Source organism: Larimichthys crocea, chromosome XV (genome assembly GCF_000972845.2).
Source record: "Larimichthys crocea isolate SSNF chromosome XV, L_crocea_2.0, whole genome shotgun sequence".
Lineage (NCBI taxonomy): Eukaryota > Metazoa > Chordata > Actinopteri > Sciaenidae > Larimichthys > Larimichthys crocea.
The window spans coordinates 1,745,194-1,768,618 of NC_040025.1; the positions used below are offsets into that span (position 1 = coordinate 1,745,194).

At 40.8% G+C, this 23,425-nt stretch overlaps 1 protein-coding gene and 1 long non-coding RNA gene across 2 annotated transcripts; one reads left to right on the top strand and one right to left on the bottom strand.

The window, feature by feature from the left end:
- Positions 1-575: 575 nt before the first annotated feature.
- arhgef19 (Rho guanine nucleotide exchange factor (GEF) 19) lies at positions 576-23,414 on the top strand. Its single transcript, XM_010741164.3, has 16 exons — positions 576-933; positions 12,973-13,684; positions 13,758-14,249; positions 15,264-15,399; positions 15,483-15,568; positions 15,663-15,919; positions 16,011-16,171; positions 16,285-16,437; positions 16,756-16,885; positions 17,072-17,146; positions 17,244-17,333; positions 17,438-17,601; positions 20,330-20,488; positions 20,595-20,674; positions 20,757-20,861; positions 21,044-23,414. Exons 2-16 carry the CDS (start codon positions 12,994-12,996, stop codon positions 21,196-21,198), a joined length of 2,934 nt encoding a protein of 977 aa, XP_010739466.3. The 5' UTR covers positions 576-933; positions 12,973-12,993; the 3' UTR covers positions 21,199-23,414.
- LOC113747762 (uncharacterized) lies at positions 13,072-19,309 on the bottom strand. Its single transcript, XR_003463873.1, has 3 exons — positions 19,258-19,309; positions 13,583-13,665; positions 13,072-13,168 (listed from the first exon to the last, which is right to left on the bottom strand). It is a non-coding gene; the product is annotated as an uncharacterized LOC113747762 (long non-coding RNA).
- Positions 23,415-23,425: the final 11 nt, after the last annotated feature.

Here is a 23,425-nt window from a genome sequence, read left to right on the forward strand (position 1 = left end):
ACATAGCTGATAAAGCAGCAGAGAGTTCAAGCATGCTGCAGCAGCTTCTCTCTGTCTCCTCAGTTTGACATTTAGTGAAAGCTGCCTGCAGAAATGTGCACACGCACACACACACAGGCATTTCTAGTGATGCCTCAGCAGTCACAGTGAGACAAATACATGCATACAGTGCATGCACAAAGGGCATATACAGCATGCAAATGTGCATGTTTGCAAGTTGTGGTTGTTTTGAATTTGAATGTGTTAATGCAGAGCTCACACATTCGACTGAACACGCATATATTGTGTGCATGTATTGTTTTGCTGATAAGGAACACCAACCACCATAACAGATGCACACATGCGCATTTTTACTGCTGCACACTCCCATCGAGGAGCAACTTTTTTTCTCTCCAAGTGTGTCTGCTCCCTCTCTCTCTGTTTCTGTCTCAAAGCAGGTGCTGAAATGATACACTAAATAACTATTAGAGTTAGAGGAAGGGCAAGAGAGGGGGAGGAGAAAGAGAGAAAATGAAAGAGCTCTTCCCAACAGTAGCAGAGAGAGAGAGAGAGAGAGAGAGAGGGAGGGAGGGGAAAGGAGCGAGAGGGACGAGAGAGCAGAGGAGCTTAGAGAAGGGATCTGCATTGTAAGTAGTTCTGAGGGCAGCAAGTGGTGGCTGTTTTTCAACCTGTTTTTGTCTTCCGGAGGAGGCTGAGAACTAGTAGAAGAAGAACAAGAAGAGGAAGAACCAGGCAGAAGAGCACAGATCTGAAAAGTCTGTGTTATAAAACAAACAAAGAAGCCGAGAGAGGAGAAGGGAGGAAAGAAGCCGGGAGGAACACAAGGCAGCAATGGATAGCAGAGTGGCTCAGCCTGACCCTGGGATGGCCTGGATTCACACACTGCTGCTGGCCACCATCCAGCACACTCACTAGCCTGCTAACACCAATGAGGTAGAGTACTAAAGAACAGCAAGTCTTGTGCACAAAAAAAATGACCAAAGCAGAGAAATTCATTTCATGTTCTTTGGCTGCTGGGAGTGAAAGTTGAGCTGTGTCTTTGTGCACTTAGGAGGAAGCAGTGTTGTCCCGCCGGTCAGGTGCATTTCTCTGACAGCATATATGCTCTGAAAACAAAGGTAGATTGTCTCCCAGGAAACAGAAGGGATTATCGGGTGGCCAACACAGGACTCTTTTTAGCTGGATGTTGTCACATCAAACCAGCTGTTCATTCCATATATGCACGTGCATTGTAAATGCTTGAAATGTGAATGTTTAATGTTGTTTTCAACCCGTAGCCTGCACCCCAAAAAAAGTTCTAATCCAGCACAAGTAGATGCATTAATCCTGCCAGTGGGATCATCAACTTCACTATTCATTTATTCTCTTGGACGAAGTAGCTGCTTGCATCTATAATGTTTCTAGCAGCTCCTTAGGCAGTGCAAAGAGTGAGGTGAGCTTTGAATGTGATGGTTACAGTGCAGCAATGAGTTGTTGCAGAGTGGGGCAGGTAAGTGCATGTCTGGAGTATGCTGGATGAGGGGTTGTTAAAAAACTGTACATGGCTGAAACTTGGCGCTCTGTTCTCCTTCGTGGGACTTTTTAGCATAAGACTCAAAACTTCTTCTCTTCCTGTAGCTTCGGGCGAAGGAAGAGCCGTGTGTATGCTTGTATTAGTTCATACATACTGTATGTACGGCGCACACAGTGGTTTGGGTTTTCTCTCACCCTGAGCTGTTTACACTACTTTATGAGGGATGAACAAGAGTGCAAGGTTATGATTTTTAAGTCAGAGCTCAGAAGCTGCTCCCTTCTTCCTGTTGTGACTCACATGTGAAACAGACACACACACACGAACACGATCCAGACCTTTTCTCAACATCTTCCAAACTCCATCAGCCAGAGGCAGGGCCGACGTGACGGCTGTCTTTTCTGTCTGCCGTCCAGATGACTAAGTGCCTTGTCGTGTCAGTTAACTGCTGCTGCTGATGTGTGTCTGTGTGTACGGGTAGTCTGGAGGTCCATATTTTGGCTGGAGCACAAACAGATAGCTGTGGGTATTTTTTGGATTATCTGATTTACTACGGTATGTCTGACTCAAACACACCACCTGCACGATGGGCAAACATGAACCAGCGCAAACTATAAATCAGGACCTTGAACTGTTTTACTGCACTTTATTACAGGCTGGAGATCCCCTGTACGATGGCAGACTTGTGATAACATTTTTTTATTTTTTTTTTGTAGTTCTTGCGTTGGGAAAAAATAGGGAGATTTAGGATGACTGATTTCTTTAATCTGTGATCGAATTTCCAGCCTGTAAGCACATTTGATGTCCCTCTGCATTCCTGCTCATATCACACACACATTTATAACTCACCTCACCACACTCTTCCCACTTCCTCCCTCCCCCCATATGTCTGGAGAGCACCTGCCCCATCACCTGCCACTCAGACACTGGCTGTCTGAGCATGTGTGAGTGTGTGTGTGTGTTTGTGTGTGTGTGTGTGTGTGTGTGCGAGTGTGTGTATGCTGTTGGGAAGCAATCCAGGATGCCACACCTCGACCTCCTTCTACCCCACACCTCCCTCACATCCCCCAGGTAACCTTGCATGCAAATGTTACCCCCCCTCTGGTATTTACATTCACGTGCACACACTCAGCCGCAAACCCGAGCGTGACTGTCTCTTCTCTGTGTTTTCGCACTGACCTGTTCTTAAAAGTAGGCTAAAATCATTAGGCATCACTGGCTGTGTGCAACCTGCCCTTTGAACATCACTGACACTGATATTTTTAGGAGGCCCCTGTCACTTTCCCAGTCTTTTTGGCTCGTGGCCTAAATAGCAGCAACCTTAATAGCCCATAATAGCAGTCCTTGCTCTTTCACGTGCATAGCTGAGTTTCTTTGTTTGTCTCCGTCTTCGGTTTGATGGTCAATTTCAGAGGAATGAGCTTGTGGAGTCATCCAGGGAATGTGGAAAAGTGTATCTGTGTCTGAGGGTCTCATCTGGGGGTTTGGGCACCTCTGAAGTTGGACGTGTACATGTCTTCAAACGTGGGCTATAAAACAGACCACCTACTGAGTTAAAAACCTGTGCATTCACTTAATAATAATATAGTTAATGTGACGGCTTTGACTTGTAAGTAGAAAAGCTGCTTTTCTAAGACGACCGGAGATCTCCTTAAAAGCACAAACCATTCAGTCGTGAGGCAGCAGTGCACAGGCTCTGTCATTTATTAGTTAATCTGTGTGTCAGAGAATATTTGGAGGTTTGAAGGTTAAAACTCAAGCCCAGAGGCGATGTGTGTCGAGTTCTGCTCAGGCTGTGCTGCTGCACACCTGTCTAACACTGTAGCCCTTGGGTTGTATCACACTGTGACACTACGACACAGTGTGTGTTTCACATTTGTACTCGTGTGAGATAATACGTTTCTGCCTCAGGAGGTATTGCCGCTTCTCTAGAATGTTTTTTTTGCGTCTCTTTGCTCACAAACCAGGTGTTGCTCTCCAGTACAACAGCAGTAACTCTTTTTCAGTGTCTTAGCAGTTTAACACGCTTTCAATTCATCGCTCTAATCCTGGTGGCACTGCTGGTATTTGGAGTTTGGTTTTGAATAGTTTATAGCTTTAGCTTTGGGCTAAAGTGGAACTGTTTATGGATGGTCAACCCGTTAAAAGGTGTGTTCCACTTTTACTCTATCACGTTTCAAAACAACAAGCAGCCCAGTGGATGGCTTGTCCATACCTGTCCAGATGATAAAAGCAAGAAGTATGGTGGGGGTAGAGGGGTGAGGAGAAACTCCTGGTGCTCAGCAGGGAAAAAAGTGGAGCAGAGAGCTCGAAAACAGAGATGAAGAGAGCATGAGTGAACACAGGAGCAGATGAATGCAGGAGATGCATCAGCAATTTGTTCTAAAGTAGGTCAGCCTCTTGATAGCACAGTGGCAGAGGATCAGATTGGAATCAAAGTGCTCTGATTGACAGTTTGAGTACAGCCTCCTTCCTTTTAGATGAATTAAAAACAGATCCCTGTAATGAAACTACAGCACATCAGCACACCAATGGCACACCTTATTTTGGTGTTAGTTACTACAAAGCTTCTGTCATTGGTCGATCAACAGAAAAGTAATCACCAGTTACTTTAATGGATTAAAGGATAAGGCTCGGCATTTCTGCTTGGAATATGACTTTAAACATTTAAAGGATAAAGCTGGTGATATTTTATATTTTCTTGTTGTCTATAAGTCTCATGAAAAGACAAAAACCAACAATGCATTAGTCTGTCTCTCAACACTTTCCTAGCCTGTTTTTGGCCCTCAGCCCCAAGTCCATTAGTGTCTACTGAAGACATAACTCTTTAAAAGCAGGTCAAAATATAAGAACAAGAGACTAGGTCATTCCCTAAAACAGCTGGGCTTTGTTGTTGTTACCAAATACAACTCAGTACAGTGCAGTTTTCTGGAAACTATTTTTAGCTGTGGAGTAATACACATTTCATGTTATAGTGAGTTCCATTTCCAATAGCAGGATTGTGTATGTAGGATTGATCGTTTTTAGACAACAATGGAGCTCTATGGCATTGAGAAATGATATATATCCAGGTTTGCTATACCCATACTTGTACAGGATCAATTCATTGTTCATTCATCAATTCATTGATGTTTTTATATGATTAATTGGCCAAAAGAAAAACACAGACATCTCTAGCCCTAATCCTTTAAATGTTTAAGCTCTTAATCTAACAAAATTTTCCCCAAATTTGATTCTTTAATGCAAGGATTTCCTGCTTTATATCTGTTTCATCATTGCAAATTAGATATCTTTGGGTTTTGGACTGTTGGTCTGACAAAGTGAAATTATGGGGCCTTGTGAAATATTATACTGGCTCATTACTTTTGTTCAACACTAAGATCTCTTAATGGAAAAATTGTTGTCAATAGCTGTACGAAATGGACTCATGTTGCTTTTGGAAAAATCTCTTTAGGTTTCTGAACATACTGATCAAGCGGCATACTAGAAGCTAACTGGCTCTAAAATGGATTTCTAACATATTGGATTTAACTTTTCATATGACCATGTAACCTGCCAAAACATCCTAAATCAGCACTCCTTTTCTTAGAGTCTCTGCTCACATGCAGACAACCATCATCTGTGAGAAGGTACTGATTATGAGATTTTCTGGATTTACTGCGTGTTGGATCCTTGGCCCTCCATCGACTTGGTAGCTTTTGCGACTTATGACAAAGCACCATAATTAGACCAGGTTATTTCCATACGTTTGTCAATAGCTCCATTGTGTCTTTACTATACTGGCTGTGTGCTGCATGTCAGCTTATCTAACTGCAGTTGTTATGGTGGCAGAGTAAAGCAGGGGGAAGGGGAGGTTAAAGGTCCAAAAGTCTTTGCGTTTACGTGTGAGATGGTCGCCATTTTTTCAGGCTTTTAAATGAGAGATTACTGTTTGTCCATGTCTGTTAGCAGGAATCTTCCTGGGTGAGACAAGGTCAGGGAAGGCCTCTCTATGTCTTGTCGCTTTCAATCAAAGACAGATCTCGAACACACACTTGCATTCAGGAGGGCCTTGTGTGTGTCATAGCTTTGTGTGATTGTAAGGCAGGTTGTCAGTATGCATCTTCGTAGTGTCTCAGAAGGTCGTGGGTACGTTGCCTGAGGCTGTGGAGGAAGATTAAGAGGACCCACACCATGTGTAAACATTTGGGTAGCCCCCACCACCACCACCACCACCCCATCCGCCTCCTCTATAGCCTCTGGGGTGCTCACCTGTCTCAGTGGGTGGAGGCTGGAAGACGAACGAATACCAAGAAACTCCCTGACCTGAATTCACTCAAGCATTCTCACACCATTGAGGCATCTGAGCTTAAAAAAAAAAATGCAGCTTAGTGCTTCACCTTGACATCTGGTGTGCTTTCTTTGATTGGAATTTGAGTCTCGCTGAGGAGTTTGTTTTGATTGAGAGATTTAGATGAATAAAACACCAGCAAGATACTGCCTGGCTTTCCATCTAGGTATTTAATGTGAATCTTTGAAATGATGCGCAAAATATAATTTAAGTTATATGTTCTGCCATCAGCTCAGCTTAATCACTCATTTAAACATCCACAAGAAGAAATGGAAAGCATTTCAAGAGTTGATATGGAGTAAGTGTGACTTCATCATCCAGTGGTTCACCTAACAAGCAGGGGAGACACATTCAGAAATCCACATTTCAGAAAATCCAAAGCCACATCATTTATTAATGGAAAACCTGCCTAAATCAAACAAGCATAGTAACTTTATGCATGATGTTTGAATTTTATCAACAAGTTCCCAGTTGCCCTTGGTTGATTTTATGTCAACACTTCATAATTTGCATTAAAATAATTGGATGGAAATACATTTGAGGTTTAGTTCCACAACCTGCAATAACTCACCATAACTACACAGCCTGCTCCATCATCCAGTAAGCACAAGATTATGTTTATATATTCTGCACTGAAAAGTAGCACAAACACTAATATTTTTTTATATATCTTTTTTGACATTGTGCTGTATAAACTTCCAGGTGAACTGTTGAGTCTCATCACTATCCCAGCAGTCATAGTATACTGGTTTTGCCCAGAAGGGTGGTTTACCTAGAAGTGACGCTGAATGATGTCATGTCTTGTCTCGGCAGACAATGCTGGGCTCTTTAGTCTACTGCTTGGCAATTAGTGGTCTGATGCGACCAAGTTAAACTGCGATCTCACACACACACATGAGCTGATTACACCACACTGTGAGGACACTCCAGTCTGTCTGACCAAACACACCAGACTTACGCTCATGGGGAGGAACGGTGCGTGGGGGGGAAGGGACAGTGTGATGGTTTCCACAAAGACTGATCAGTGTTAGATACAATAGAAGTTGCTTCATCACCCAGACCATATAATAAAAGGTACATCACTATGTTTTCATCAGTGTATTATCGCCTGAAAATAAGAAGCGTTTTGTTTCGGTCCACTTCCACCATGTTGAGCCATCATGTGGAGGGACAAACTAAACTCTGGCTTTTAAAGCCCGCCTGTTTTACATGTATTACACATTTCATGGCCAGGATGGTTTCTCCTTCAAGCTAGAAAGAAGAGGGTGAGGTGACAGGGTTGCAATCAGCATCTACACCGATACCACTACGTCTTGCACACTGCTCCTTTAAAAGCTGATGTGTTGTATCAGGAGTCACCTCGTGGTAGCAGCGTCCATGTTTGAGCAGCTGAAAAGTGAGTAAGAAGCTACGAAATTCATACATGTTTGGAATTTGTTTTCTCCATATCACACACGAGGAAGGAAGACTTTTAATAGTGTCACTCTCCTGGCAAAACCTGAGTTGATCTCTTAAGATTTGCTTTAGTTTGGGAAACATTCACTGAGAATTGTTGTGATTCAGATCAACAAACTTTACAAAGTTACAGAAAGTACTTTCACCAGATCTGAATCTTAGTCGAGATACAGTTAATCTCAATCTGTGACATCATGAGGAAGGAGACAACACAGGAAGGAGACAACACAGGAAGTCAACGATCAGCTGTGCTACCAACCAGATCCACAACATTGTGGATGACTGCAGTGGAAATAAACGTACTCACAGTTTGCCAAAAAAAACAAACAATAAGCCTGATAATATTTTTTTCAATTTTGTTATGCACTTTCACTCTATCTTTCATTGCTTTCTGGCTTCACTACTCTGTCTGTGGCACTGAGCCCAAAAATGTTTAAAAATGAGTCACAAACTTTCATTTTTAAAACCTAAAACAGCTGGCCACTGTAGTTTTAAGTAAATGTCATTTAAACAGGAGTAAATATTCAATTTTCTTAGGACTATTTTCAGCCGCGGATGAATACACATTGTGTGTGACTTTGAATAAATCACAATGCCCATGTTCATAGTTGGATGAATTAATTGTCTTAATTGTCTTTTTTATTAAATTTGTTGACAATAAGGAAAAAAGGCTTGTTTTAAAGCAGACTGTACCTGGCCTGTAATAAAAACCTGATGATGCTGAAGATGTGCTTTGATTGCAGAATTTTGAGGTTCATTCTGTAGTTTAGATGAAAATGATGATTGTTTTCTGAGTTTAAAAATCAGTGTGACCTCAGTCTGGGGGTTGATATTTGAATCATAATGTTGGTATCTCACCCAAGCAGATACCAAATCAGCCCTGCAGGTCCAACTGAGCCGGCTGTTTTCAGGGAAAGATATCTCATCAGACAGCTGAGAATTTGTTGAGTCATTTATCAGAAGTAAAACCCACATCCACACATGATTATTAGTGTTAGTTAACGACTCTTGTAAGGAACAGATACATTATGATGGTTTTCCTCTTTCCTTCCTGCCGCTGTAATCTGTGATTCTATCACACTCCCTCACATTAGAAAAGTAAACAATGTAGAAACATTTTCTTCACCATGAACCACAAACAGCTCCAACAGTGAATCCATTTGTTTTAACACCCTCGTCTCCCCCCCTGGCAAACATCAAACGAACTTTAATTATGCGATTACACAACATTTGGCTTTGTCGTGAAGCTGAATCAGCAATGGATTTATGATCATATTCATGCGATGCACTCCATTTAAGGATTATTCTCAGACCTTCAAGATGAAAAATATCACAATTAGAAATGCTCCTCGTATGGCTGCTGGCATTAAAAACATGCCAGAGTGTCATTCATTAACGGCTGTATGCAGACATGGCGTCTTAGAGCTGCCTAGTGAAATTACAGGGGGAAACACTGGCAGCAAAGTCCATAACAGTCACAAATAACACCCTGCTGTGACAAGGGAAATTACACGTCTTTGGAATTGAAATTTTAATAGCGTGATATAATTGTATCAGTGCGAGGAATGTGAGTACGTGTAATCGGATGCTTTCATGTTTTGATAAATGTAGTGGTGAGGCTTATTGTCAGTTTTTGGGATCTTTGAGGTTTCTTGATCAAATGAGCAGATTACTAATTTCATACAAAGAGCGTGTTGATTTATGACGACTCAGCTGCTGGTGGAGGATTATGTGAATGTTTATTTATTAGGATGCTGCTGAAAGATGAGATGATCATGGAAATTAAAAGGCAGTTTTTCTAGATGATACATGAGGAAATAATTCATATTTAATGTCTTATGTAGCTAGAGGTAAGTAAAGTTTGGTTAATACTGTACATCTACAGCAGGATTACACTATAAGCAGCCACTAATCACGTCCAGACACCAATAAGCTTGTGTCATTGTGCAGCAGTGGTCTGGATGTGTTTATATGGCTCAGTGGCTGCACTATATGAGTGGATCAGTATAAGCAGTTCCCACACCCTCTCAGGTGTCCTGTGCTCAGGGCAGCCTGGCCCAGGCACACAGATAAAGGCTGCCTTTGTTTGCAGGAGGGAACAGGTAACCATTTGTGCCTGTACCACTGTGTGTGTGTGTGTGTGTGTAAGCGTGTGCACTTGTGTTTGTGTGTGTGCATGCATACATGCATGCAAACATGTGTGTGCGTGTGGAAGAGAGAAACAGAGAAAGATAGGAGTAACTGAGAACAGGTGTGGCTTTTCAACAGCCTCATATTCACCGCATACAGCACATGTGCGCTCAATAAAAGAGAAGGTAAACTATGATTTCCAGTCTGTGATTCTCCAGGCAAACAAACACCACATAAACAAAGTCATACTTCAGGAAAAGCACTCATTTATGCTTTTATCCTTTTAAGAGACACTATGAGATGCCTAAATTACAGTTTAATGCCATACTTCTAACTATATAATATAAAATATACGTATCTCATAAAGATTTATTATGGCAGTATGATAATTAAACTCTAAATTGCAAATAAAATGCATTATTAGAGGGTATCATTTCTTTTTATTATCTACGACAAAGAACCGGCTGTGTGTGTGTGCGGTTGCAAACAAACAGAATAAAGAGATTAAAAAAAATTAACAATTAACTTTCACACAATGTGGCCTTCTCTGTGCCCCAAATTACACACTATACAGTACACTTTGTTGTGTGTTTTCAGAGTATGTAGCAGGAAAAATGACAAACTGTGGCGTGCCTAAAAAATGTCAACATGCAGACTGAAATCCCTTGATTTTTAAGTGCTGGTTTGGTAGATAATATCCCACAATGCAGAAGGTAGGGGAGCTATTCATAGAGAAGCTCTGTGACTGCCAAGCTGGTGTACTGTCACTAGGACACAGCTACTTTTTTTCAGCTATTGTGGCTAAGATAACTTCTTGCTACACTGTAAAAGCTGTTGTTTTCACAGTAAAAAACTGCCAGCTGTGGTCGCCAGAATTTTACCGTAATATATATGGTATTGTAACTGTTTCTAATATTACAGTAATGGGATATTATTCTGTTGATTTCTTGTTTAAGGTTGCTGTTTTATTCCGTATTTCAAAATGTCTGTAGACAAATTGAGATAAAATTAATGATAAAATGCTACTTTTTTCTGCATAAATTCCTATAAAATGGCTTATAATTAAAGGTTTTGAACAATGACTACTGTATACAGGAAAACAATTCATGGCATATTTTACAGTCTTTTACTGTCATGGTTTGGCAGACATTTTTTACAGTGTAGGTAAATGCTATCTAGCCTGCTTTATTCACTGAAGTAAAGCCAGAGGGCTAAGATGTTTCATCTAAGAGAGCAAAGGTTTGTAGCTTTTGCCAAATATAAAGTCTTGGGAACTGTCCAGAAACATGAAAAAGCAACTTCCTCAAATAAGTTACCAATTAATTTTTCTTTTAAATGAAAAAAACTTCCAATGGTGGAGGGATGGCTAAATGTGAGACACATCTCTGTGTGTTTGTGTCTGTGTGTGTGAGTGTGCTGTGGCCTTTCTACACCCTCTAAACAAATAAATAATTAACTGACATTCACACAGGAAATTTGCTTTGGCAACTCTGAAGTTGCCAAGGCTAACAGATAGGGTAAATGCTACAGTAGAGAGCTAACTGCTTCACTAAAATACAAAGATTAAAGATATAGAACTTATAAGAACAAACACTAAAGCTGCTTGACCTGGAATTTACCTTTTTTTTTTAAGTGCAATAAATAAATAAATAAAATGTTCATGTTCATTTTTTATAATAGTTTGAATAGAGAAGGACAAAATTATGCAGGTGTGTAACGGTGAAGAAAGGTGACTAGATAAAAAATATATATAAACCCAGTTCACCTCTGCATACTTCTCTGCATACGTACGAGACTGTGTGTGTTGTACATTAGTATCTGTACAGTTCCTTTTACCTGGTGTTTAAGTCAAAAGTTGAGGATTACCTGTTCAGGAAGCAGGAGGGTAAGAAGAGACAATGTGTGTTTCAACAGCTGTCAGGAGGGTTTTAAAACACACTTTAAATATTCAATCAGAAAAGATGCCTGCTAGCAAACTTGGGTTGACAGGAAGGTACACCAAAAACCAGTTGAATACAGATCTCAGGTGAAAGGTGAGAGTGCTGAGGATGTGCTCTCTTCCTCTGTCTCTCTCTGTCTATCTGTCTGTCTGTTGTGGTATCCTGTCTGGAGTTGGTAGGTGTGTGTGTGTGTGTGTGTGTGTGTGTGTGTGTGTGTGTGTGTGTCTAAAGATGTTAAATACAGGGGCTGAATGCTGCGTGTGGAGAGGTCTTTAATTAGAGCAGGAAGACACGGCTCAGGAGACACACTTAAGTGTGTGTGCATCCATGCAGGTACATGTGTGTCTGTGTGTGAAGACTGGGTTTGACTGTGAAACATCCTGCACGCGTCGATAGTTTCAGGGTCCATTTTGCTAATTCCATGAGTGTCTGCTCAGTGTGTGTGTGTGTGTGGTAAACATCTTAAATGAGGTTGCATGAATCCTAAAACTATACAGAAGTCATCTCAGAAAGGAATTCTCTACTTGCCAAATGACAGACCCTCTGAATAGTTTACAAAACTTGCACAGCACTGCTTACTGTTCATTATAAGTGAATATGCTGTGTAACAGTCGATCGAGTCAGTGGAATCCTCTAGCGACACTAAGCCAAGCTGCTAACAGTGACTTGTGTCCAGTCAACCATATTTGGTTGCAGGATAAGTGGCTTGTAGATTAGCATACCAGTTTATCTTTTTTGAAGAATCTGTACACTGTCAATCCATTTTCACTAAATTGATTTTTTGGTTGGGTCAGAAAAGTTTAATCCATTTATATAGATACATACTGCATTGGAAACTTGAGCCAATTCTTTTAACCTGTGCAAGTGGTTTAAAGGTGCAGGATGTAAGATATAGGATGGTCTATTGGCAGAAATGAAATATAATACTCAAAAGTATGTTTTCAGAGAAAGAGAGAGAGGATTTAGTATGTTGAACCATCATGTTTTCTTGCCCAGTTCAGACAAGCCAAGCAGTGGCTCTCGACAGGTTTTTCTTACACACTTCGAAAGGCGGGGTGAGGCAAGGGTTTTGCAACTTCCAGTCTCACTGCTGGATGCCACTAAATCCTACACACTTGACCTTAAAGTGAGACGATCTTAGGTTTTGCAAATATGTACAAATACTTTTGAGAGCAAATATTTTCCTCTACTCAGAGGACATCTTCTGGGAAACAATGATGTTATTCACCCATGGCTATTTCTGCTTTTTGCAATGACCTGAAACAACAACAATGGCGAACTACCAGATTTTTACTTGTAGTTGGTACTGCATTGCCTTCTGTCAGAAAGTTTTACATAAATAAAGGTGAAGAAATAACTAGAAATAAATAATTAACTACTATTATTTGTGTTTTTGCATTCTCACAGTGCTTTCTCTCTCTCTGTTATTTGATCGTTGATATATGATATCATAGTATGCCACTAGAATTAATAATATTAGATATATTTCTGTGAATCCTTATGACTAAACCTTTCTGTCTTTTCTGTCTGCGGAAGAAAACACCACAGACAACAGTGATTTTTAGTAAAACATATTCAATAGTTCTTTTCCCTATCTTCTTCTGCAGCTCCCATGTGTTCGTTCAGCCATGCTCCCTGGGTATGGATTCTCGCCTTTTCCTGATTTCCAACCCCACCTTCATGCTTTTCGCTGCAGAGGAGACAGTCCCAGCATGTGGATCCCTGGATCAGGAGAGTCCCAGGCTCTGAACGAGGCCCAGGAGGAAAGGTCTCTCCTCCACCAGTGCCACCAAAAGCATATCGCTGTATGCCAGCAGGAAACATTGGCTTTTATTGAGCTACAACCACCAGTGACTCCTAAACTAAACAGTGTTGGGTCTTCAAGACCAGATATTATTCCAGACACACAATGCACAACACACTCCCTGACCCTGAATGGTTTCAGACACACATTAAATGAGCTGAATGACATGCAGAACAGCTGCCACAGGACAGACAATGAGCATGAAACAACGCTGAATTTGAACTCTCATAAACCTACAAGTGGCAGCCAGCTTGAATGCCATAATGGCATCAGGACTTCTTTACAGGAGCAGACTGAAAAACAACATACTGTCACAACAGTGTGTCGTCCTCTCCATGCAGCTCTTAGCCTCCCTCTGTCCCTCCCTCTGTCCTCTCTATACACAAACAGAGACTCCTGGGAATCTCAGTTACCTTGCTCTCCATCTTCACCTGATGGTCCTGGGTTTCAGAGCCCAGACTCTTGCCAGCCACAGAGGAGGACTTCACAGGGTTCTCTGAAAGAGAAGTCTATCAGTAAGTATGCAGACATTGCAAGTTATATACAGAACCTCTTGCTCCCTTTTAATCATGATTTCCTTGTTTCCAGGGCGAAAGATGCAGGTTTACTCCCCAGAAAGCCTGAGCGATGAATCTCTCAGCAGCCCAATCCTGGACGCCGACTACATCTTCCCAGGACCTTTTGCATCTTTCCTGGAGGAGGACCTGAGTGGATTATCTTCACTGGAAGCCATTTCAAGTCCTTCATCCACAGACGGTGTTACAGATCTCCCAAACCTCAGTCATGACGATATTTTCAATCTACCTGCAGAACCACTGCAGATAATTGAGGACTCAGTACCAGGGGTGGGTGAAGACAATGGGACTGTAGAGATGTCAAGTGCCACAGGGGGGAGTTTTTTGTCACGTAGCCGCCAAGGGGACCAAGAAAGGCGACGTTTCTCAGCTTCAGAGCTGATATCTAGACTGCAGCTGTCTCAGAGGAAGAATTCCTTCACCTTGAAGCTGGGGAAATCGCTTTCTGCACGGGTAGCCTCCCGGGACAGACAGAGCTCCAACAACCTCAATCCCAACCCAGACTGTGAGTAGACAACATCATGGTGACATTTGGTTGAAAGATAGTCCAAGAACCTAACCCATTGACCCCCCTAATCACATTGCACAATCACTGACACACACCAAAGACAATATAAGTATACAGGTAGGTTAAAAAAGAAAAAACAACTCAAAATGTTTTCAGTGCTCCTTGTCAAGGATCCTCTTTACTGGAGAGGCGGACACCATTATATCTATCTGGCCTAATCGCTGGGCCATATACTACATAATGGCCACAGTTCCACTGGAGACCTTGTTGCATGTCACACTCTGCTCTTTTTCCCTGTTTCCAGTGTCTCTACACAGTCAGCTCTCAAATAAAAGGCAGAATGGCAAAAAACCTGAAAAATTGTGTCAGTGCTGGTAAAGGCCACTGTCCAACATCTCACTCATTTATTTATTTGATGTCGCTCATGTTGTAGTTAGAGAGAGAACTCTTTGTGCTCGCCATCTCTAGAGGGCATAGGTCACCATTTGCTCAAATCCTATTATGACAACATAATGAAGAATCAACTAATCATTAAAATAATTTACAAAAACTGCAAAACTGCCAGTGCCAGCCTCTGCAAATATTTTCTGTGTTTGATATCATTTTAAATGAAATATATTTGGGTTTTGGACTGTTGGTCAAACAAAACAAGTAGTTACAAGAGATTTTTCACATTCTCTTTCATTAGGAGGTATTTAACTCATTGTATGAAATGAAACCATTATCAACAGATCAATCAATAATGAAAATAATCATGGGATTTTTGTTGCATTGTTGTCATCTCCCACCTAATTTCCTGTCACAGTTCATCTGTGTACTATCTAAGAAGGGCTAAAATGTCTGAAAACATACTAGAGAAAAGACACATCTTGATATTCCCAAAGACGAGATAACAGTAAACAGTCATCCAGAAAGGCTCAAACTGAAAGTATCACATCTTCAACCATAATTACGTGAAGTCTCTTGCTTCTCTCCTTGACCTCACACCTGAACCATCTGCTTTTTGTTTAGATAAGTCCAACTCCAAGCACCGCAGCTCAGGAGGTTCTAGTGATAGCGCACCTCACAGCCCTGTAGGACCTCCACCTATTCTACTGCCCAGCTGTGACAATGGTATGCCTTTGCATCGGTGGAGCTCAAAACTCGGGTAAATATTGTCTTATAATATTTCAAGACAAAAACAACAAAAATTAAAGGATGTGTTGATATCAGCTCTCATTTTCTTTGCAGAATGCGAAAGAAGTCCATAGAGGAGGACTTGGGCATACTTCCAACAGTTGCTTCTTCGAATCGTTTGTCACGGTTTTTGCCTAGCTGTACGTTTCCCTCACTTATCTGTTTACCTAATTAAACCAAAACTTGGATGTATTTTCCTCTTACATCCTTTTTGACCCTCAATATTTCTTGCAGCTATTCTGTACCAGGAGTACAGTGACGTCGCCATTAACAGAGAGATCCAGAGGCAGCAAGGGAAGGAGCCAGGCACAGAGGAAGAAGGGCTCAGGGATGAGGGGTCAGACGGGACCCCGTCTCCTTCCAATCTGTCTCCATCCAGCTCCTTTCGCTCATCACGAGGCTCTGCTTTTGCACTGTGGCAAGATATCCCTGATGTTCGAACCAGCGGCCAGCTGGACAACTTCAGCAATGAGGAAAGAAAATTACAGGAGGTGAACAAGACATTTCATATTTTCCCACATCTGATATCTAGTTCATGTACTGCAGAGGGCTGGCTGACATACTGTATCCTCCTCAACCCAGGCAAAATTTGAGCTGGTGACATCTGAGGCCTCCTACATCCGTAGTTTAACAATCGCAGTGGACCACTTCATGTTGTCACAGGAGCTCACAGAGTGTCTTGGAGCTCAGGATAAACAGTGGCTCTTTTCCAAGCTCCCTGAAGTCAAAGATGTCAGTGAGAGGTGAAGTAATATTCTGCTGATATGCCTCCGTCACTCTCAGGTCTTTGTTTTAACACCTCACGTTATCACGTTTCCTTCTCTGAGTGTATTCTCTGCTCGCTGCTTGTCTGCAGGTTTCTTCAGGATCTGGAGCACAGGCTGGAGGAAGACATTCTGCGATTTGATGTGTGCGACATCGTCCTGGAACATTGCCCGGCTCTTCGAAGGGTTTACTTACCTTATGTAACGAACCAGGCTTACCAGGAGCAGACATACCAGCGTCTGCTGTGAGTTACTACTTTCACTGTATGCACAGTAAATCATCTCTTGGAGTCATCTGAACATATATGTACATGTACAGTATGCAGGTGCTATCTCTCTGTGCACACACCCATGGCTGTAGTGTATAAGGTCCAATTGTTTCATGCTGGATGTCCATACTTTCCTCTCAGGGTGTTCAGGTGTTATTTTACGCCAGCATGACTTAACTTGCATGTGGTTCATCTAGAGAAAGCTGAACATTTTTTAGCATGCTGGAATTTACACCCACTTTTACTAAAAGTCATTAAAGTGTTTCTCTAAATTTACTCGTCTTATCCTGTCAGGCACGAGAACCCTCGTTTCCCCAGCATCCTGGCTCGTTTGGAGGAGGACCCCATCTGCCAAAGACTTCCTCTGACCTCTTTTCTAATCCTCCCGTTTCAGAGGATCACGCGGCTTAAGATGCTGGTGGAGGTACACAATTAAACATTCACTGCAGAATTCATGTTCACACTTGAAACCCAATTACATGAAACTGTAAATGGGGTAATATTTGGACTGGCTAGGCAATTTGCAGCAGCAGGTTTTTTCCCCAAGAAGTGCAAAACAGGAGTGTTGTTTACCCTTTGGCACATCTTCAAAACTGTCTTTATTTTTCAGAATATCTTAAAGAGGACGACTCCAGGCTCCAGAGATGAGGACACTGCCACGAAAGCTTTCAATGAGCTAAAAAAGGTGGTGATTATCATCCCTAATAGTCAGTTGGATGAAAACCAGTATTATCACTGGTGAGGCACAACAGTAATAACCATGTTGGTATGTGTCTTCTTAGATCATCAAAGAATGTAACTCCAGTGTGCAGTCGATGAAGAGGATGGAGGAACTTATTCACCTCAATAAGAAAATCCACTTTGAGGGAAAGGTGACAGGAGCAGAGTGTTGATTCTCGATTTAACTTTTATGTCTTCAGTGTTAATTTTTTTTTATAGTGTTTCTTATTCAGCAATGTTTTTCCTCTCTCTGTAGATCTTTCCTCTGATCTCTCAGTCACGCTGGCTGGTGAAACACGGAGAACTCCTAGAAGTGGACACTCAGACAATGAGTATTTCTGGATCAAAGCTCAAGTTACCCACCAAGCCTGTGTACCTCCACCTGTTCAATGACTGTCTTCTGCTGTCCAGGAGGAAGGAGTGAGTGAAAACAAATCCATACAAAGAGATCAAGTACTAAAACTTTGCACTGATGGATGAATAATGATATAAAACATCAAAAATTAGAGAAAAAATTAAATTAAGGATAGGTTGGATGGTTTAAATTTACTGGCTGTAATCATTCCTGATGCTAAAAAAAAATGTGTTTAGTTAGATTATTTTTTTAAATATTTATTTCTAAATACATATATTACTTTAACATAAAAATATGGGTTGGGGGTGGGTCCAAAAGTAGTTATCCGTGTAATACAAAAGTATTGAGAAACCAAGATGTACAGTTTCCTTTCACCACAACTCAGAAAATAAAAACTATCAAGAGGAATCCACAAGGAAGGGATTTGGAAAATATCCACTTGATTCTGCTGCTGAGGCCTCATATTAGTTTTGGATGTGCATGAGAAAAATATCTCTTCACAGCTGTCACTTTTTCAACAGACAGGTGGCATGTCAGAATTCTAGTACAGGAATATTTTGGGAAATACGCTTATTTTCTTTCTTGGCTAGAGTTAGATGAGACGATATGATGACACTGCTCTCATGTCTGTGCTCTAAATACAAACCTGAAGTTAGGAGAGCCAGCTAAGGTTAGCTTAGCTTAGCATAAACACTGGAAACAGAGGGAAACAGCTAGCCTAGCTCTGCACCTCAAAAATGCTAACTAATTAACATTGATTAATTTGTTTACATATTGGACTATTTGTTGACTGAACGAGAGTCTTGTCATCTGTGTGCAGTTGCCAGGCAACCAGCACTGACTCCAGCTAAGCTAACGGCGTCATTTTTTGGCTTACAGACATTAAAAGTGGTATTTTATTTAACTCTCAACTAGGGATGCAAATTATCGATTAATTCATTAATTGTTAGTTGATTGACCTTATCGATCGATTAACGATTAACTGATAAGCGGCTTTTTTCCTGAGAACATCCATTTCTCACGGTGTCTTTAACATAAAGCTAAATATTGCTTATATACTGAATAAAAAATGCATGTTATATTCCTCAACTAATGTTTTATTGTACCAGTTGGGATACGGTACAGATATGGCATTTAACCAAAATAAATTCTGCACAGAAAATTGAAATACATAAAAAAAAAAATTGTGCACTGGCTTACCTGTTGCATGTGAAACATTAAGCAACATAAAATATTTTTTAAAGCTATAGAATATGGGCTTAGCCTACACAATATTAAGCCTACATATAATTATCTGGTAAAGTACTTACATGAAAAACTTGAAACATTAGCAGCACCACTTATAATCTATCTTGTTCTGAGAAAGGTCACAGTAAGATTACTAGTCCTGGAAATTTACAGTAACATGTAGTACTGAACACAGCTTAAATCATCCCTGAGGAAGGTGACAGTAAAATTAGAGGGCCTCTATTTAACAATTTCCTGCAGAAATGTTGAGAGTGACGAGTGGGCTGAGCATGTTTATTTAGACCAGTGGTTCTTAACCTTGTTGGAGGTACCGAACCCCACCAGTTTCATATGCTCATTCACCGAACCCTTCTTTAGTAAAAAATAAAATATGATTTTGATTTTTTTTACTGGTGCACAAAATGAACCGTGCATTAACATCACCTTGTTCAACTAACAAAACCAACACAGTGCATGAACTCACAACAACTTACCTCAGTGTGACTTCTGCTGTTGCCTTTGAGAGACCAGTTCAGATATGCGTGGCTTCACCTTGGCAAGTGCCAGCCTCATGTCATCTTCACAGCAAAGTCTGTTCCTTTTCTTAGTTTTTATGTCCAGCATCCTCGAAAACGATTGCTCACAAAGATATGTTGTAACAAATGGTATAAAAAATTCCAGGACGGAGGCTCCACCGAACCCCTGAGACCGACTCACCGAACCCCTAGGGTTCGATCGAACCCAGGTTAAGAACCACTGATTTAGACACAGGAGCAGATAGCGATGACGCGCTAGCAATCAGCATGTATTTAATTCTTAGTGGCTAATGCTAATTGCTAGTGCGTCAGCACGGCTGCAGGTTTTGAAGGTGGTATCTTAGTGAACTCGTAGAGCTGCTGAACTTAAACGTAGCACCGCAGAGTTTACACTGAGCGTCTTTGTCATCATTACTTAGTTTGAAATGCTCCATACTCCACTCCGCGTCTGTCGCCGTGTTGCGTTCAAGTACGTTCACTGTGGCCTAGATTAAGCAATGGCGCCCTCAACTGGCGACACCATGAAATCTCACTGACAAAAACTTAACCTGATTAATTTAATTTAATCGATTAAATTCTTTTCAACAATTAACCGATTAATCGATTAACTGTTTACATCCCTACTCTCAACAAGACAGCAAATGAATTTCTCAAAATGTCGAACTGCTCCCTGAAGACAGAACCTTTTCTGAAACATTTCTAACTTTGCTGCCACCCAGTGGTGGAGTCAAATGATACTGTAGCCGACAGCCTCATACACCACTACTGTCATGCACTACCTCCTTGAATCTGACCCAGAAAACTGAGATACAAAAAAATGCACATAGACTTTACCACATTTCACTGGGATTGTACATTTTTTGTACAAACGTAATCGTATACTATCAAAATAATTCTGAATTATGTTACAACCATATAAAAATTCTACACACAGTGGCTTTAAAGATTCAAAAGCTGGTTTTTAATGTGGAAAAACTTAGACATGCACTCAGTGCTGGTGATCTAAATAATAAAATTATTTTTTTTACAGTACATGGAAGTTCATGGTGTTTGTACATGCCAAGATCGGAGAGCTGAAAGTGAAGGATCTCAGTCAGAAGCTGCATGGTATCTCAGGCTTCATCTTCCACCTGCAGCTTTGTGAAGGCCAGCAGCTCAAACACCAGATCCTGCTGAAATCACACACGGAGTGAGTAACACTTTGTCAGTGCAGTGTCAACATTATGTTCACTCCAGTCCAAACTGGTCGTGTTAGCAGATGGTGCTTTAAATACCTTTTTTGTGCTTCTACCAAGGAGCGGGAAGCAGAGATGGATCACAGCGATGTTTCCATCTGATCCGCTCGAAGACATCGAGCAAGCCAGCGAGAACGTCGGTGAGTACAGAGCTTTAGAAATGTTATGAATCAGTGTAAACCTTTTAATCCTCTCATTCATTATTTTGTCTTTTCCCCTCAGATATATCCCAGGTTCAGTGCATCAAAAGCTACCAGGCCCAAGAGCACGATGAGTTAACACTGGAAAAGGCAGACATTCTTCATGCTAAGACCATTACAAGTGATGGTAAGAATGTGGATGAAGTCCTTTTTCAGATAAACTTCATTCCAACTCCAAACTGCACCTAAATTACTGTAGCTTGTGGCCATAAAATGTTAGGTATGTGTGGCTGTCCGAGCTATAAACAAGCAGTAGATGTAACTGTGTCATGGTGTGCTTGATGTTTAAGAGTTGTTGTCTTTCTCCAGGGTGGGTGGAAGGCATCAGACTGTCTGACGGGGAACGGGGCTGGTTCCCCAAAACCTATGTGGAGGAAATCACAAGTCGCAGCGCACGCCTCCGCAACCTCCGAGAAAATATCCGCATCAAATGTGTCACACAGAAACTGGAGGGGGAAGACTAACCTAACTAATTTTTTACTGTAACTTGTCGTGTGTCAAAGGTGTATTTTTAAGCTTCTGGATCAATGTTTTAATTTTAGATGGATGTGGGACCTACATATAGAATGCAGGTGCTAAAACAAGCCAACATGTTCTTCGCATGAATGCTAAAACTGTGCCAGCGTTTTTACTTAGCATGCTAGCTTTTTAAATGAGGGCACAAAGCTTTTAATGCTTCTTTACATTTCTAGTTCAAAAGGCTTTTATGCAATAAGAGTCCAAAGTTCATTTTTGCCACACAGAAGTAGAAGAAATTACTTGCATGCCTTCTATGAATGCATTTCACCATCTTTTTAAAGTCCAAGAACATTTTTAAAAATCTTTGTGGTAAATGTGTTATACAAGGCCTGCACAGCTATTACATGTATACATATGTGTACAACATTTCAAGGTCATGGTAGAGTGAGGCTAACTCAAAGTCTACTTTTGCACCGTCTTATGCAGTCAGCTGAGCTCTGTGAGGTGTAGGAGGATTCATTCATATAACATCACAACATCAGAAAATCGCTGGAGGCGCATCCTGCTGCTGAGCTGCATTAGGACGCATCAGAGGCCTTTTATCTTTTGTCTCTGTTCACACCGAGTGCTGCTTTTATTTCAGAAGGCAGATGAGAAGTCGCTCTGTTGTGCTTTAGTCCATCCGATACCTCATACAGTACAATCCATCAGTGTGCAACAGCTCACCTCCATCCATGTGTTGGAAGATGTGGATGTCTCTTTATTAAAGAGGACCACACCTCCCTGTGTGTACTGTAACAATCTGGACTGTGTGAACTGTGATGGTTAGTGAGACAAGACAACTGCAGAATGGAGGTTTTATGTTTTAAAGATGATTTTCACAATTCTGCTGTAGCATATATGAAGGACAGACTATTCTCTGTACAATTCTTCTTCTGTTAGTGCCCTCATCTCTTTAAAGGATTTGGCTGACTATATCCTATTTTATTATTACTATTATTATTATTATTATTATTATCGTCAACAAAGCTCATGAACAGACCAAAACCAATAATGACTTGCTCCTATTGACGAGTATCGTCTGTGCATACAAACCCTGATAGAGCTTATTCTTCCATTGTGTTCTCAATGAGCTTCACTGACAGGTTACATGTTACCATGAACACACACACTGTAGTCTGCTTTCAGTCAGTTGTACATACACCGTCCTGCTGGCGTAAATACTGACTGGTGCTCTAGTGAAAAGCTGAAAATAGTCCCCAACAAATGCACTATTTACTCCTGTTTGGGTTAACATTTACTAAAAACTACAATACCCAGCTGTTTTAGGAATGATTTAGCCCTTTTTTTTTCAAATAAAACTACATACTTGTGACAAATTTTTCAAGATTTAGGTCTGCAATAGGATGGATTTGGGTTTGAGTGTCACAGACTAGGTTGGGAGGTTGAACATTGTTGGTTTTGGAATTTTCATGGCATTCGTAGGGAGAGAAAATGGCACCAAGTTTGTCTGGATATGGACATGTATCAAATTCAGCATTTACATGCATTTACATGCATTTACATTGACCATATGTGTTGTAAATGTGCAAGTTTAGCTTCACATGTACTCATTTTAAAACTTTGACTAGCCCCATTTGAATAAAATCTAGACATTATTGCATTACGCTGATCATAAGGGATCATGAAACTGTCATACAATAAGCACTGAGTAACATTTAGGCCTACATCACCCACATCGGTCCCCTCATTAAGAGTAAAAATCCCCCAAATATTCAAAAGCGCAGTGTAACTGAGCTGAAGCCTTGTTTGTTAATGAACCACTATAATCAACATTCAAATGTAAACTCTTCCAGTGGCACATGAAATGTTTATAACCCCTTTTTTTTCTTTATCTGCGTTGTTAGTTATAATTTAAGTGATTGCTGTTGCAGCATGTGTATTTATACTCCTCTAGCTGGTTGTTCTCTAAGGAGATTCTGATGTAAATGTACTTCACTGTAGATGCTTCATGTATAAAGAGTAGAAAAATGGTTCACTTACTTTTATGACTGTAATTTATATGAGCAAAGATTGGACAAATATTATTACATTCCATAACTATCAACTTTCCAGTTTGATTCATTTCTAATACCACAATGAATATAAATATTGTACTACACTGGATGTTTACTGGATCTGTGCTCACTAATGTAAATGTTTAACCATTGAAATAAATACAGATACATCCAG